At 36.0% G+C, this 18,789-nt stretch overlaps 1 protein-coding gene across 1 annotated transcript in view; it reads right to left on the bottom strand.

Annotated features, from left to right (window-relative positions):
* Window positions 1–18,344, bottom strand: part of LOC123549509 (polyribonucleotide 5'-hydroxyl-kinase Clp1-like) — a 38,122-nt gene extending 19,778 nt beyond the window's left edge. Inside the window, exons 1-4 of the mRNA XM_045337650.2 lie at window positions 18,298–18,344; window positions 7,936–8,013; window positions 6,482–6,595; window positions 355–480 (exon numbers count right to left, since the gene is read on the bottom strand). Coding sequence (XP_045193585.2) covers window positions 355–480; window positions 6,482–6,595; window positions 7,936–8,013; window positions 18,298–18,315 — 336 coding nt within the window. The 5' untranslated portion in view covers window positions 18,316–18,344. The remainder of the gene's footprint in view (window positions 1–354; window positions 481–6,481; window positions 6,596–7,935; window positions 8,014–18,297) is intronic.
* Between the last annotated feature and the right edge of the window lie 445 nt (window positions 18,345–18,789).

Raw genomic sequence — 18,789 nt, 5'->3', positions numbered from 1 at the left:
CAAGCAAAAGTTTACGCACGCACGGACGGATGGACGACGGACGCTGCGCGATCACAAAAGCTCACTTTGTCACTATGTGATAGGTGAGCTAAAAACTAAAAGTATTACTGCAATGAGCCAGAGGTTCAACCAAGGAATCTTAGTATACTGGTGTAGGAGAATGATTCTGTTTTTGCTAATTTAGAGACCCTGATAATGAATCTTTTTACCGAGTACAGGTATTTTATTTTATGTCAATTTATTAAAAAGTTCAGAGTGAGCTAAAAATGCAGAAAAAGCAAAGTTTTCACACCCAATCCTAATAGATTTACTGGTAAGTATCTATTACAGCATCACATCTCTAACATTACATACCCTCGGTCCTCTTGTCTCCTCCTTCTCTGATTTCTCTCTCATCTGTTCCAGCGCTACGTGTGTGTTTAGATAGACCACCATTGGCGTCTCCTTAGAAATATAAGCCACCTCTGTCCGGCCAGTCAGGTGATCATGGTTAAAGATATTACATATTCATATGAATTCGATGTGCAAGCAAATTGTTATCATAAGCAATGATCTGTCTGTTGTAACAATGCCTGTATAATCCTTACCCTGCTAAATTTCTATAATGGACTTGTCCATCTTCCAATTTGGACAGAACCATTAACTGTTAAAAGGGGTGTTTACCCAAAAATACTGACTGAATGGCGAACAGTGCAGATCATGATCAGAATACACGGATGTTCAAAGGCAGAATCTGTCGTGTTTAGCATGATAAGGGTTAAATCAGTTGTTAACTTTAAAAGTACAGATTTTGATTTAGGATTTAAAAAAAATTATTGATGACCAGTTATTTATAATGAAACAAACTATTACCAGAATATTTGTACTGAAGCAATAAAGATGTCATTTTTTGTTTTTGTCAGCCAGTCAACTTCATACATTTTGTTTACATTCTAATGACCTTTTGGCATAGGTTATTGCATATAGAATGTATAAATAAATCATCTTGAAAAATCATGATGACTTTTAACAATTTTAGTACATCTTCACCAGGAACTTTTCTGTCAGGCCATTGGTTGCGTGGTGTTAAGACTTTTCTGTTTTTAGCTGTTTTTCTTCTCCATTTTTTTTTTTTTTTTTTTTTTTTGACAACTTTTGACAAGGAGATTTTTTAACATACAGTAAAACTGGTGGTAATGTTTTCTGAATAATCAGAACAATCTTGGTAGATGATCACCCTAAAAACTTTCCCATGAAATTATTTAAAATTGGGCTAGCAGTTCCTAACGAAAAGTTTTAAATTTACAACAAGAGCTCGTCGAACACGAAATGCCCCCCTTGATGCATTCAGTAACTGCACAATGAACAGAAATTACATGCTCACTGTAAACAAAAGTTCTACCATTCTGGTTTAATCTGACCTTTACCTTTAACCTATTAACCTAACAAAAGATTACAGAGTGATCTTGGCGCCATCCACTGAGCCATTTTTGAATGTTCCAAATTTCAAGACTAGCTCAAAGTCAAAATCAAGGTCAAATTTCATTTCGGTACAAAACAATGTGTATGTGGTCCAAATTTGAAAGCTGTGGCTTGAGAAATGTGAAAGCAGGTAACTAGATCAATTTCAAGGTCAAAGTTCATTTCCGTAGACAGAACTATGCATGTGCTTCAAATTTGGAGGCTGTAGCTTGAGAAATGTGAAAGAAGGTCACTAGGTCAAAATCAAGGTCAAATTTTGTTTCGGAACACAAAACTATGCAAGTGGTCCAAATTTGAAGCCTGTACCTTCAGAAATGTGAAAGTAGGTCACTAGGTCAATCTCAAGATCAAAGTTCATTTCAGTACACAAAACTATGCTTGTGGTTCAAATTTGAAGGCCGTAGCTTGAGAAATGTGAAAGTAGGCCACTAGGTCAAAATCAAGGTCAAATTTTATTTTGGAACAAAAAACTATGCATGTGGTCCAAATTTGAAGGCTGTAGCTACAGAAATGTGAAAGTAGGTCACTAGGTCAAGATCAAGGTCAACTCATGTCAAGGTTCATCTTGCCACTCAAAACTATACATGTGGTCCAAATTTGAATGATGTAAGTTATGGACATGAAGATTCTAAGTTTTACCCTATATAAGTCTATATGAAACATATGACCCCTGGGGCGGGACCATATTTGACCCTAGAGAGATAATTTGAACAAACTTGGTAGAGAACCACTAAATGATGCTACATTACAAAATATCAAAGCCATAGTCTTTGTGGTTTGGACAAGAAGATTTTCAAAGTTTTTCCCTATATAAGTCTATGTAAACCATGTGACCCCCGGGGTGGGGCCATATTTGACCCCAGGGAAATAACCTGAACAATCTTGGTAGAGGACCACTAGATTTTGCTACATACCAAATATCAAAGCCCTAGGCACTATGGTTTTGGGCAAGAAGATCAGAAACCGTTTAACTGTTCCTGGTCAATGTGACCTTGAAATTTGACCTAATGACCTCAAAATCAATAGGGGTCATCTGCTGGTCATGGCCAACCTAACAATCAATTTTCCTGAAACTAGGCCCAAGCGTTCTTGAGTTATTGCCTGGAAACCATTTTGCTTTTCCTGGTCACTGTGACCTTGACCTTTGACATACTGACCTCAAAATCAATAGGGGTCATCTGCTGGTCATGATCAACCTCCCTATCAATTTTTGTGACACTAGGCCTAAGCGTTCTTGAGTTATCATCCGGAAACCGTTTTACTGTTCAGGGTCACTGTGACCTTGACCTTTAACATACTGACCTCAAAATCAATAGGGGCCATCTGCTAGTCATTACCAACCTCCCTATCAACTTTCATGATCCTAGGCCCAAGTGTTCTTGAGTTATCATCCGAAAACCGTTTTACTACTCTGGGTCACTGTGACCTTGACCTTTGACATACAGACCTCAAAATCAATAGGGGTCATCTGCTGGTCATGATCAACCTCCCTATCAACTTTCATGACCCTAGGCCTAAGCGTTCTTGAGTTATCATCTGGAAACCGTTTTACTATTCTGGGTCACTGTGACCTTGACCTTTGATATACAGACCTCAAAATCAATAGGGGTCATCTGCTGGTCATGACCAACCTCACTATCAACTTTCATGATCCTAGGCCCAAGCGTTCTTGAGTTATCATCCGGAAACCGTTTTACTATTCTGGGTCACTGTGACCTTGACCTTTGACATACAGACCTCAAAATCAATAGAGGTCATCTGCTGGTCATGACCAACCTCCCTATCAACTTTCATGATCCTAGGCCCAAGCGTTCTTGAGTTATCATCCGGAAATGGATTGGTCTACATTCCGACCGACCGACCGACCGACATCTGCAAAACAATATACCCCTCCTTCTTCGAAGGGGGGCATAACAAAATACATAGCTTATTTGGAGATGATCACCCAAGAAACATTCTTGTGAAATTTTCTGATTTGACAAATGGTTTAGAAGGAGTTGTTGTATGTACATTTTTTCTACTTTTGGCTTTGGCAATCAAGTTTTTTGACAAATCAGAATATTTCAATCTTTCTTAGTAAAGAGTCACCCAACTTGAAGAATCTTTCTTGTTAAACCATTTTCAGTTTCTGACAAGGAGTACTTATAGTTTCCACTATATTCATATATGGAAAAGTGACCCTCTTGCTGTCATGCTTTGCTTTTTGACAAAATAAAATAATCTGTACCTTCTTAGTAAAATGTCAGCCAAAGGCCATTTGAGTAAAAGTATTTCAAAATTGGGCCAGCTATTTCTGACAAGAAGAATTCTGAAATTTCCCTATATACATGAAAAGTGATCACGCTCTCTGGCAGCCATGTTTCTTGTTGAATCGGAATGCTCTGAACAATCTTGGTAAAATGTCACCACAGAAACAATCAAGAGAAATTACTTTAAATTCTGGCTAGCAGTTTCTGTGATCTTTTTCAAAGTTTCTGCTATATAAATGCAGGGAAGAGTGACCAAGCCATCTGGCTCGAGTAATCTAGGTAGAGGGTCAACTCTGGGTCATTAGTGTTAAACTGTTTTAAAACTGGGGCCACAGTTTTTTTAACACCAAGAACTTTAATTTGTCACCATATACATGTAGGTAAAAGTGGCAAGTAACATTAATTTCATCAGTTTCTATCTAATGGTTTCATAAGTGTTTTTTTTGAAGAAAATGCTGACAGACTGATGAGAGATGGACAAACAACAGGCTGTGAGTGATCACAGTAGTTCATTTTGAGCATGTGCTAAAAAACCATGATGGTCCTGAATCGCTCACCTGTCTCCACATGACCCAATTTTCATGAAGATCCATTGAAACATATGGCTTCTAGAGGTCACAAGGTTTTTCTATTATTTGACCCGATGACCTAGTTTTTGAAGGCACATGATCCAGTTTTGAACTTGACCTAAAAATTATCAAGGTGAACACTCTCACCAATTTTCATGAAGATCTCATGAAGAGTATGGCCTCTAGAGAGGTCACAAGGTTTTTCTATTTTTATACCTACTGACCTAGTTTTGACCACACGTGACCCAGTTTCAAACTTTATCTAGATATCATCAAGGTGAACATTCAGACAAATTTTCATGAAGATCCATTGAAAAATATGGCCTCTGGAGTGGTCAAAAGGTTTTTCTATTTTTAGACCTACTGACCTAGTTTTTTGACCGCAGTTGACCCAGTTTCGAACTTGACCTAGATATCATCAAGATGAATATTCAGACCAATTTTCATACAGATCCCATGAAAAATATGGCCTCTAGAGAGGTCATAAGGTTTTTTTATTATTTGACCTACTGACCTAGTTTTTGATGGCACGTGACCCAGTTTCAAACCTGACCTGGACATCATCAAGATGAATACTCTGACCAATTTCCATGAAGATCCATTGGAAAGTATGGCTTCTAGAGAGGTCACAAGGTTTTTCTATTTTTAGATCTACTGACCTAGTTTTTGACCGCCGTTGACCCAGTTTCCAACTTGACTTAGATATCATTAAGATGAACACTCAAACCAACTTTCATACAGATCCCATGAAAAATATGGCCTCTAGAGAGGTCACAAGGTTTTTCTATTATCTGACCTACTGACCTAGTTTTTGAAGGCACGTGACCCAGTTTCGAATCAGACCTACATATCATCAAGATAGACATTCTGACCAATTTTCATGGAGATCCATTGAAAAGTATGGCCTCTAGGGAGGTCACAAGGTTTTTCTATTTTTAGACCTACTGACCTAGTTTTTGACTGCACGTGACCCAGTTTTCGAACTTGACCTAGCTTGACCTAGATGAACATTCTGACCAACTTCCATAAAAATCCCATGAAAAATGTGACCTCTAGAGAGGTCACAAGCAAAAGTTTACGGACAGACGCACGGACGGACGTTCTAACGAAACGGTATTTATGTGACACCCCATTGTTCTCTCTATTGTTCTAACAGTCACATAAAAAGAAAAAGGTCACATAAACAGAACGGAATGAATGGCACCAAAGAGGAAATACCGTTATGCAGTCACTTAACCATCATTTCGTGGGCACGGACGGACGGGCGACGGACGCCACGCGATCACAAAAGCTCACCTTGTCACTTTGTGACAGGTGAGCTAAAACAAAAAGATCTGCCTAACCATCTATTTACCATACATCCTCTGATTAAGTACTCAACAAGAGCTGTCTCCATATGGCACTTTGAATGAACAGTTATGGCCGATGTTAGAGTTTAGGACCTTTGACCTACGGACCTGGGTCTTGCGCGCGACACGTCGTCTTACTGTGGTATACATTCATGCCCAATAATTTTAAAATCCATGCATGAATGACAAAGATATGGACCGGACACGCCCATCAATGCACTATCATGAAATATGACCTTTAACGTCTAAGTGTGACCTTGACCTTTGAGCTACGGACCTGGGTCTTGTGCGCGACATGTCATCTTACTGTGGTACACATTCACGCCAAGTTATTTGAAAATCCATCCAGTGATGACAAAGATATGGACCGGACACGAATGCACTATCATGAAAAATGACCTTTAATGTCTAAGTGTGACCTTGACCTTTGAGCTACGGACCTGGGTCTTGCACACGACACATCGTCTTACTGTGGTACACAGTCATGCCAAGTTATTTGAAAATTCATCCATCGATGACAAAGATATGGACCGGACACGAATGCAGTATCATGAAAAATGACCTTTAACGTCTAAGTGTGACCTTGACCATTGAGCTACGGACCTGGGTCTTACGCGCGGCATGTCGTCTTACTGTGGTACACATTCATGCCAAGTTATTTGAAAATCCATCCATCGATGACAAAGATATGGACCGGACACGAAAATTGCGGATGGACAGACCGACAGACTGACAGAAGTTCAAAAACTATATGCCTCCCTTCGGGGGCATAAAAAGAGAATAGTTTATTCTTGAGGCCTAACAATCATTTGACCTAACGCTTACAGTAATGTTCTTAATTTCAAAAGGATATTTTAATCTGGCAGCTATGCCATGAAAACACCGCAACTTTAGAGCCGGCACTGAATGAATACTTCCGTCCTGATGTCAGCTCACTTCCAAATATCTCTGCCTTTCCATTGACTAACTGAAAGGAATAGTAAAAGTATGATCATTTGTAATCAGTTTATATTCAATCACTGTAAAACACACGTCACCTCAGCTCGCAAAGGGATGGACAAAATATTTAAGTAATCTATGGTTTTAGTTTAGTTTATACTAATTTGTTTTAGCTCGATTGTGATGAAAGCTTCAAGCTTACTGAAACCACTCTCGAGTCCACTTCCTGGAAAAACCAGTACTGGTGTCATATGAGAAGTCATGGTCGTGACCCCAGTGGGGCTCGAACCCACAACCCCTGGATTGAGCGGCCAACACCTTACCCACTAGACCACCGCTCCTCTATGATCTATGGTTTTGAGCAATCCAAGCAATTATGGAAAATGGCCCAGGAACAAAATGAACTGCCAGGCAGGATAATTAAATCACTGAAGCTTGAGCGAGTGGTGTTTCAGTGTATTTTAGCTAGATAGCCTGTTTGAAACTTTTTACATTATTATACTACATAATGTATTACACTACATCATGTATTACACATAATGTATTACACTACATCATGTATTACACTATAGAACTCCCCATTTACACAACACATTCAAAAGTTCTCTTTTAAAGAATAACCATCACTGGAAACTTGTGAAGATATACAACAGTTGTAAGCTGGTCAGTGTGAATGAGTTATTCAATCAAGTAAGATAATGATATGAATTACAGTCAGTCCTAATTGAAAGGAAACTTATCATTCAGCTTCCTATCTTGTGATATTGTCCTATTATTAACCCATATCTTTATAAATTTCTATAATGAACTTGTCCATGTTTCAATTTTGACAGTACCATTAACTGTAAGTGTTAAAATCAGTGCTCACTAAAACATACTGTCTAAATGGCAAACATTGCAGACCATGCAAACTGCAGGGATGTGCAGGCTGATTTTGGTCTGCACCAGTCACAACGGCAGAATCACTTGCCGCCAGCAGACTTAGGGTTAATATCATAAAACTTTTTTTCCTGAAAATTAATAGGTAACTCCTGTCTGAAAAATACTATCAAAGACAAGAATAGGAGACCATAAGAGAGATAATACTTATACCTTTCTTAACAGGAAATCTTACTTAGTCCTTATCATGCTGGACACGACTGATTCTGCCTTTGCAACCAGTGTAAATCAAGATCAGCCTGCACATACGTGCAGTCTGATCATGATCTGCACTGTTCTCTATTCAGTCATTATCTTTTTGGTATGAACCCCTTTCCACAGTTAATGGTACTGCCCAAACTGAAAGATGGACAAGTTCATTATAGACATTTAGAAGTGTAAGGGTTAGTGTATAGCATTTTGTTTACACAAGCTTGTTTTGTATTGTACCTCAAGATGAACTGTTGATCCCGATTCAACTTCAAACCTCAGCTCTGATTCTTTCTCTAGCTGAAATTCCTCCACCCTCTGAAACAGATAGCACAACATGTAATTTTTACTGCAGGGATAACAGACCTATTGACCACTACTGATATGACTAATTCAGTAATTGTATATAGCAGATATTCGCAACATGTATTAAATTGAGACTGCAAAGATCTCAGTTTCTGTGATTATCTTTTGTCTCATAAACCATTTGGATGGGATGACTATTTTATATCTGATAGTGGCATATACTTAACAAATAATTAACCGGCTACGTAGATCTTTGGTCTAGGTAGCTGGAACCGGCTACGTAGCCAGGTCAGAGAGATGGCCTGTTTGCATCAGCTGGTTCATTTGAACCAGGCTGGTCCAACTGACCCATAACAAGACATGTACACATGGGCCTAATGAACCATATTTGTCATAAATATCAAATTGTGATGAAAAACTTGTAAAAAACATGCGCTTAGAAACACATTCACAATCTTGTTTTGACGTGTACGCTTACTTCTGAGCATGCACTTTGTGCTCAGACAAGCTATATCAGCTGCCTTTACTAGCTTTCTGCCACAAAACGAAGATACTATGAAACAGATTTAAAACTGTCAGTAAAGCAGGAGTTATTTGCATCAACTTTACGGTAATTTTTAACTTTTATACATTATTTTGCTGTGTTTCATCAGTTCGCCGCCACTTTGCAAACTTTCCAGCTGTATTATGATCATGTGACTGAAAGTAACCATTTGATGCTGGCGAAACTGAAAATAGTATAAAGGGAGATAAATGTTGCCATATTTTAGTTACAGATACAGGGGGATACGAATATACGGTTGCATTTCAAATCAGCGGAAGTCAATGTGTTTTCTTCCTCCTTTATCTCTCGGATTTTACAAATGGCCCATATAAAGATTTTCCAACAGCTACATTATTTTATTCTAAGAACTTTGTAAAATCTATGGTGACCTAAGTGTACAAAATAATGTACCTGTTTGCAAAGCGATTCGCAGATTGTTGTAAGTGTCAAATTCATTGAAATTTAGTTGCATTGCATAAGCAAAAGTCCAATAAAATCATAAAATGTCCATACCATGATGCGAATATCCACACAACGATTGTTAGTCCTCTTCTAAAACCAGAAAAACGTGTGTCTCATGATTTATGGTTCATTAGGCCTATGTATACAGTCATGTCTTATTATGGGTCAACTGAACTAGCCTGGTTCAAAAAGGCCATCTCTCTGACCTGCTAGCTGCCGCCCACTGCCATTAAATGATGTACCTGATGATGTACCTCCTTTTGGAGAAGGGAGTCTTCAGACTCTCGTGCCCCCCTCCTGGTTGCGTATCCAGCCCCTAGTTCCAGGATGTACCATATACTTAGTGTCTTCCATAAAATCATCCAATCTTGACTTAAATGTATTTAAAGATGGCGTTAAAACTATTTTGGCTGGCAGTAAGTTCCACTCTCAAATTACGCGTACTGAGAAGGAATGCCTCCTTAGTTCGTATTTACTTGCCTTCTCCATTAGTTTTCTTCCATTGTTTCTAGTAGGTTGTGTACTAAGTACAAAGAACTTTTCAAAATTTATGTCCCCTTTATCATTAAGCAGTTTATAAGTTTCTATCATCTCTCCCCTAAATCTCCTATAAGCTAGACTTGGTAAATGAAGTTTTTTTAATCTTTCAATATATGGTAAGTCTCAAACGCAATGAACTAGTTTTGTTGACCTCCTTTGTACACGTTCGAAGGCATCAATATCTTTCTTGAACCTTGGGTACCAAATTATATTACAACACTCCAAATTCAGTCTGATTAGAGTCTTAAATAATTTCCTGAATGTTTTTGGGTTTATATGCAAAAAGGATCTTCTCACTAGACCAGATATTTTGTTTCCTTTGTTTATAGAATTGCTTATATGTCTCTTTCACATTTACTGTTTTTTATTTCATGTTTTCTCCCGTTGTCTGTTAAGAAGTAAATTTCTTCTGGATTACTGTTGCCATATTGAAGGGTTGAACATTTGTCTTCGTTGAAACGTAAAAGCCATTTTTCACTCCACTTGCAAAGCAAATCTGTGTCTTTTTGAATTTGAGTTGTTTCATTACTTGAGTGTACTGTATTAAATAGTTTCTGCAAATAGCCTTATTGTACTTCTGATGGAATCCTCAATGTCATTAATATAGATCAGAAACAATGTCTGTCCGAATTCCACTTGTTACATTGGTCCAATCTGATGCTTTAGAATTGTAACGATTACTGAATGCATAAAGGGAAGTAATTCCATTAATATGCAAATTTATAAACCTGTCAATTGTCATTGGAGTAAAATGACAGTATATAGGTGCAATAAATCACCTTTGGTGATGAGCTAGCTTTTCACCAACGGATATGTGTGTGTCTGTCGGTGTGGATGCCCATACATGGCACTAAAATGTTACAGAATTTACAATTACTCTTTGCTGTCTATTTTTCAAGAAAGCCTCAACCCAGTTTAATAAATTTCCATTTATTCCATATGATTTCAATTTTAACAAAAGATGAGTATGTGGGACGCTGTCAAATGCTTTCGCAATGTCAAAATAAAGGAAGCAAGATGTTTTGACCCCTTGACACCTTGACCCCTACCAAAATAAGATGACACCTTGACCCCTTGACACTTTGTCCCCTATTTTTAATTTTTTCATAGTGACACTTCGACCCCTAATTTATTTTTTGTATTTGCTTGGTTTTAGTGAAAAATTTACATGAGATTCTGGCTCAAACAGTGTTTTTAAAGGAAATAATACAATTTTAATCACATTATTTTAAGATTTTAACGTCACAAATGCTGTATTAAAATATAGAATGACTTTGAATCAAAGAAATCATTGATTTCAATTTGCATGTAAGTGGGCTAATTTGCAAGTAATTATTAAGATAATCCCATTGATCAATTCTTTCTTAATTAGACAGACAGACAGACAGATAACTTTATTTTCTCCCAAGGTAAAGACTACTGCGTATATAAGGTGGAAATTAAAAATAAATATGAACAAAACTAAAATTATTATTTTCGGCTCCACTTAACATAGTAACTTCTTTTGGAAAAGTAATCAGACGGAAATTATTAGATCAATTCTTTCAAAATTGGAGCAGTCAATTATCTAATTCTTCTAAGGGAATCAACTATCGTTTATTTAAGTCTGATATAACAAGAGCACCGCCTTGCGGGTGCTGACGCTCATCTGATTTTTTTTGTGTAATAGAAATATTGTCCTACCCATGATTTTCTAAGTCTAAAAAGGGCCATCATTCTTGCAAAAAGCAGGATAGAGTTATGTTTCTTGATGTACAGTGTCCACTTATGATGGTGAAAAACTGTTGCAAGTTTTAAAGCAATAGCTTTAATAGTTTATGAGAAAAGTTGACTTAAACATAATACTCAACCAAGAAAATGATTTTCTAAGTCCAAAAGGGGCAATAATTATTGCAAAAAGCAGGATGGAGTTATGTTGCTTGCTGTACAGGGTCAGCTTATGATGGTGAACAAGTGTTGCAAGTTTCAAAGCAATAGCTTTGATAGTTTAAGAGAAAAAGTTGACCTAAACATAAAACTTAACCAAGAAATCTGATATTTTCTAAGTCAAAAAGGGGCCATAAATCTTGCAAAAAGCAGGACGGAGTTATGTTTCTTGCTATACAGGGTCAACTTATGATGGTAAACAAGTGTTGCAAGTTTTAAAGCAATAGCTTTGATAGTTTAGGATAAAAGCTGACCTAAACATAAAACTTAACCAAGAAAACTGATTTTCTAAGTCCAAAAGGGGCAATAAATCTTGCAAAAAGCAAGATGGAGTTATGATTCTTGACGTACAGGGTCTGCTTATGATGGTGAACAAGTATTCCAAGTTTCAAAGCAATAGCTTTGATAGTTTAGGAGAAAAGTTGACCTAAACATAAAACTTAACCAAGAAATCTGATATTTTCTAAGTACAAAAGGGGCCATAAATCTTGCAAAAAGCAAGATGGAGTTATGTTTCTTGCTATACAGGGTCAGCTTATGATGGTGAACAAGTATTCCAAGTTTCAAAGCAATAGCTTTGATAGTTTAGGAGAAAAGCTGACCTAAACATAAAACTTAACCAGGCAACGCCGACGCAGACGCCGACACCGACGCCGACAACCGCTCAAGTGATGACAATAACTCATCATTTTTTTTCAAAAAATCAGATGAGCTAAAAATGGAGAAATACTTGACCTCGTTGCCAACACATTTACGTTTAAAATTATTCCATATAAGAACAGGCTGCCAATAGAAACGGGAAAATAGATGCAGTCATTTGTTCCATATGCAGACCGGAAGTGCCGGCACTACCAGCTTAATGACTTAGGTGATGAATGTATTTATTTTCCACTGAGATGTTATAAGATTTTTAGGAAAACTCAAGGACACATATTTTATCACAAAAAGTAGTATTTATATAATTGTACATTATAACGTGTTTTGTTGCATTAAAAAAATGTCAAAATGTCAATGATGAATATATATGCAAAATGATTTTATAAAATTTACTAAGTATAATAGTATTGTAGTTATTGCAATTAGAACAGATGAAATATCAAGGATGTGTTTGTTGATTTATTAACCTTTAGCGTGCTAGATAAATTGTCGTCTGCTGGAAATGTCGTCTGCTAAAATTGTAAAGTTCATTCAATTTGCTCCAAAATTGGAAGAAATATTGTCAGAGAAGCAAACAGCTTGGAACCTGATCAGACGCCGATTTAATCGGCGTCTGATCTGGTTCCAAGCTGTTTGCAAAGGCTGTTACATTCGCCTGCAGCAGGCTAAGGGTTAATGTAAATATATATTTGTGGAGGGTAAAATTTCACTAATAAGATTTGAACAATTAAAGTCTATGAATGAATAACACTTATTATATTAGCATTTTATTTCATTTTTTATCAATTTTTCAATGTATTTTCTAGGGGTGTAACGATACATCGAAATATCGATGCATTGCGATACTGTGTGTCCCGATAGCATGCATCGATAGAAAAGTCACGATCCAATAACAATCGTCAATAGTTCCTTAAACAATCGATAGTTTCGATAGTTTTGAAATTTTAGTAAATACAGAAATAATCAATACTTTATAAACCAAGAAACAGAGCCAACTTTCATATGCGCCTTGTTTACGTCTCCATTACAATAATTAACCTCACTGTATTGAACTACCATAAAGGTCTGAGAAGTCTGGGAGATAATTAATAAATTTAGTTTCTTAAAAACTTTTGATTAAATATATTTAAATAACCTGTTAATCTTAAATGAGAAAAAGTACTGTGGACATGGAGAAACTGAAAGTAAGCTACTTGTATGATATAGCAAACTGTTCGGTAGGGCCCTTCATTTTGTGCTGGTACACCTTAGTCCGATCCGTCAATTTTCGTCTTTTTCAACCGGTCGGTGTAAACACCCCGGGACACCCAGGGATACCACGGGACACCCCGGGATACCTTTATCTTATAGAAAGCTTTGAATTTAATTGTTTTTATTGCAGCTTTATCATACTAAGCAATAGACTGAGTATGTATATAGCTGTATATATCGTAAGTAGAAAACTCATAACATGAAACCAGGGACGCCCGATTCTTCTTCGCAATTACAGTGATAAACTGCATACACTGGGACACCTTAAGAAAGCTTGCAAATACTTATTTTGTTATGAAGATGTACTTATTTCTTAAATAAATAAAGCATAAATTTAAGAATATTCTAAGTAGGCTATACTGCTCATAATGCATACCCCGGGATGCCTGTTTCATCACTGTTATGCAGTATGCAATTCTCGGATGAATCAGGCGCCCGGTGTTCGTGTTATGAGTCTGCTACTTAGGATACACCTATATAAATGCTCAAATTATCGCTAAACATGGAAAACATGCAACAAAAAGTTAAATTCAAAACTTTCTATGTAAAATAAAGGTATCCCGGGGTGTCCCAGGGTATCCCGTGGTGTCCCGGGGTGATTACCCCGACCCTTTTTCGACGCTTTGGGTTATTAAACATGTTGACATTCGCAACAAAATGGCCGATTCGTTTGAGTATACCTTGCATAGGTTTATTGTTTTACTTATTGTTTCAAAGCCAAGGAAGGCAAGAAATAGAAAAAATGTTAAAAATATTTAATGTTAGATTTATTTCTGTCCATTTCAGTTATACAAACATCTCAATGTGTATTAACAGCAGTTATAAACAGTGCCGTGTCTTACACTGTGTAATAACGCCAGTTGGTAGTTTTACTGTATAAAACATGGTGGCCGATAACTATTGCAATTGTATTGCAATAGTAACCTGCAATAGAATAGTATCGCAATAGTTTTTCAGCAATATCAATAGTATTGCAATAGTCAAAATTGGCCTCAATAGTCACCCCTAGTATTTTCATAAAAATGATATTTCAATATTGAATTAATTTCAAATATAAAATTCTTCAAAAATAACATTAATTACAATTATTCCTCAAACAGATTATCAAAATTTATCTATCATTTAATTTATTGTTTAAAGGCATACTTGAACTCCATCAATAGGGCATGACTGGATTAAACACTTGCTGAGGTGCAGACATCCCAACTCTCCCGATCCGATCGGGTTTCTCCCGATTCTGGTTGTAAAACCCGATCACCCCGATCTGAAGTCTCAATCTCCCGATTAAAGAAAAACAACAACAAAAAAAAATTTATGAAATAATCCACTTCTTTGCGCCTATCTGATACTATATTACTACTGACGAGTCTGTAAACGACAGCTTTCGGATATTTTCGCACCTTATTCTACCCTGGCTGATTATTGTTTATTGCACGATTTAACAAAGCCAGGTGTTGATTAATGTGTCACAATTGAAATTAAAATCCAGACATTAGATATCTAATTAAATTCAATCAAATTTAGATTAGAAATTATACTGGCTTTACCTTTTTCTGTAACTTTTTGAAATCGAAAGTAGATGGTCGCCGAGTCAACCTGCTAGGTTTTAAAAAACATTTCTCTTAAAATCGTTTTGATAAGAGGAAATGTTATGGTAAATTTTAATATCACTTACTATCAAATGCTGTTAAACTGTCTTTGCATCATCACAATTTGTCAAACACATCCTTTTAACTGGAAATTTAGGCAAATGTCTACGAAAGTGTAACAATACCCGGACATTCAATTTTGGATAACAGGATTTTGATCAATAGAAGTATTTAAGCTAGGGGTTTTAAATACTGGTTGACAGGGATGAGAATCAAACAGTAAATTTTCTATTGCTTGAACTTTTATTCTTTTAGCTATATACATTTTGTTTTTACAGTTCTAACAGCTGCACTGTTTGTCATGTAAAATTCACCTGGGGAGTCTTCTTTCCAACAAAAGAAATAAAAGTGCAGGTTTAATTCTCAGTGGTGTTTTGAATTTAGACATAGTGCTTAAGGTGCCATAACTATTTAATTTTGCACAGGAGGCTTCATGTATTATTGTTCCAAAACATTAAAAATGCATGAATAATAAGATATAGACAAGTGAATTTTTTTAAAACTAGTGATTTTATAAGGGCAAATAAGTTTATATTATCATTAGATTTGTTAAAAGCTTCGTTATCATGAACATAATTACCGCGGTATAAAATCTCCCACTTGAACACCGCAATCTCCCACTTTGGAAAGCAAAAACTCCCACTTGGCATTCAGAAAAAGTTGGGATGTCTGGAGGTGTGATAATTGGATTACACTACACTATAAACTGAAGTGTGCCCCTAATTACTCTAATCTAGGTACAATACAATAAACATGTGTTCTTTAAGTGTTACCTAATGATGCAACTTCTTTGATGCAGCACGAGTGCACCCTATTTCCATTCGAAACAGTGGTACCTTAATCAAAACATTTCAGTTTAAAACATGATGATGAAATGAATAAATGGCTTAATTTATAAATATGATATTTAATATGCCTTAATTAAGATAGAGATTTTCCTGAAAGTTTATAAAGTTCCAAGTACAGCCATGCTGATACCTTAGCAATGATGTTTAATGATTTAAAGGTATTATGTCACCAAATCTTGGCAAAATCTTAAATTACATTCTATATGATGTAGTTTACAAGCATGTTGCTAACAAAATAATTCAGTTTTTAAACAATCTATTTTTATTTTGTCAATTTCGTATTTGCTGAGATAATCCCTTTAATTTTAAAACAGCCCTGTACCTTCGGACAGAAATTCAGCTATGCTTAAAAAGATTCAATTCGATCTGAAATAAACTGAGGAAATTATATTAATATTTGATGGAAATTTTTTCAAACAAAAATATTTCACATTTTAGATTAGTTGAATATAGAGTAAAATTTAGAGAGTGAATCACTCTCTAAGTAATGATTTGAATAACATTGTCAATATTTCAAAAAAGTAAAAAAAATCACAAACTTATTAGGCTGTTTTAAACACTTTAAATGCATTTTTATGTTCAATGTCTTTGTTGTCTTTTGTTTGACTTTTCTGTTTTACAGTATTCTGTCTTTTGTATAATGTCTTATATTTATGTTGTCTCAGTGTTTCATGTAAATAGTATACAAATTGTACTTATTAAATGTATATTATGTTTTATGTAATGTATTTTTCTTATTGAACTATTCAACTGTATGAAAGATTCAAAGAAATGTGAGAATGAAAAGAGAGAAAGAATGAGTGAAAGAAAAAATGAATGAAGAAAAAAACATTTAGTTTTAGCGTTTCTTGTATTTATTTATAAAAAATGTACATTTATGAATAAAGTAGTATACTAATAAATGTGAAGTTTCAAACAGACAGTTATTTCATTATTTCAATTAGTAAATGAAGTTATTTATATCTGATTAATAACATGATTAGTAATTTCATCTAAATACAGCATGCCCACAGGATTTTTAAAAAGTGGGTACCTGTACCCACTACTTTTGGAAAAAGTGGGTACAGGCTTAAAAAATCTGGGTACACTGAATTTTCCCAAAACATGAACATATGTACTGGTATGAAAACTAAAAGCAACAGATATTAGATAGTGTTTACAGTATTTATTCAGTAAACTCAGTCATACTGTATTTATATAGGCCTAGCCTGTTTACTATATGCTGCTAAGGCATAAAGAGCAGTATTTAACTATTACGAATGTCTAAGGCCTAAATGCTTCCGCAGCTTTTTCTCTGGCTTAGGCATTTGCTTACAGTAGTACTCGATGACCATTCTGTTCTGCACATTATCAACAGTACGCCTGCAGGAACTAATGCCGTATGATGCCTATTTTGTAGTGAAAACCCGGCCTTTCATATGGCACTGAGGTCGATTTAATATTTCCACCCAGAATGAAGTTTTTCATGCTCGTCTGCCATTTTTGTTAGTGACGTATTTGGAGTAATCTAGATCGCGCAGATGTTTGCCGCTGGAAGCTTATTGGTTTTCTGTTCAAAAGCAAGTGTTTCCCGGGTTTTAGATTAGCAACCACCAATTTTTGAGCCGAATTTGTTTATTTGCCAGCCACAACAAATATGCGTACCTGCACGCACGGCCATCGAAAAATATGCGTGCACATCGTGTTTTCTGCGTGAAAAACGCAGGATTCTGCGTGACTGGGCATGCTGTAAATAATTTCTTAGATAATAGCAAATGTGTGTGAAACATCACTGTTAATAATACCAACGTGAATAAACCAACACCCATAGACCATATACTTTGTCACCTACTCATAGTCTAGAACTTGTAGAAGTCCATCAATACAGCTTTTATCAATGACTTACATGCACATTAAGAAATTAAACACCAGAAAAATATACCCCTAGCCACAAATAAATCTAAGGGGTCAAAGTGTCAAATAAAAAAAAGTAGGGGTCAAGGTGTCACTCAAAATAGGGGTCAAAGTGTCACTAAGGGGTCAAGGTGTCATCTTTGGTGAAAAATTTTAAGGGGTCAAGATGTCAAGTGGTCAAACCGTCTAACATTCAAAATAAACACAGTCGTAGTTTTTCCCTTCATCAATCCAATATGGGTTAAAATATTTTCCTGTTCATGAACATGGTTCTCATAGAATACCTAGGGGTATGGTACAACATGTACTTAGCCATTTTCTTTCTGGTCTTGTGCCAGTGGAGGTGTTTAGCATTTTAATGATCCATATAAAAAAATTTGTCCGGAAACTGGTCATGTCCGGAAATAGGCTCCTGACCAGTATTTGTTTTGATCAGCTTGAAAATAAAACCAAAATAAGACTTGATCAAAACAGATTGTAATAAAAAATCATCTTCTTTGTTCAATATAAACTATTTTTGACAAACCTGTTCTTTGTCTGCCATTTTTCGTGAATTTTGTTGACGAGAAGTTGTTGGGAGGCAGTAAACAGTTTCCAGCCCTGCAGTCGAATTGGCCAGGGTCAAAATCAGAAATATAAGGTAAGTTAGAAAATTGGGTAGATTATTGGTCATGTAAATAATATTGAATGAAAGTTATCTGTAAATCATTAGAATCAGAGGACATTGAAAATTAATTGTTCAGCCAGTCAATGCTGTATAGCGAGTACCTGCTGAGAAATGGCGGTGAATGCGAAACTATGTCTTTTTTCAGCTAGTCAGGAAAACAGACGCTCATTTGACAGGGGCCTCAGTAGATTGTAAATAGCTCAAAAACGGTACGGAAGGCACATACTTTTGAATACATTTTCAGATTCTGGTGTGTCTTGGAATTCTGGAGCAGTAAACTAAATGATTCTATCATTTTCAGGGAATTTCCTATGGATTTTTGAAGTTTGACATTTTTGTGTGTTTTTGTCA

Source organism: Mercenaria mercenaria, chromosome 6 (assembly GCF_021730395.1).
Source record: "Mercenaria mercenaria strain notata chromosome 6, MADL_Memer_1, whole genome shotgun sequence".
Taxonomy (NCBI): domain Eukaryota; kingdom Metazoa; phylum Mollusca; class Bivalvia; order Venerida; family Veneridae; genus Mercenaria; species Mercenaria mercenaria.
This window is presented reverse-complemented; position numbering and strand designations above follow the sequence as displayed.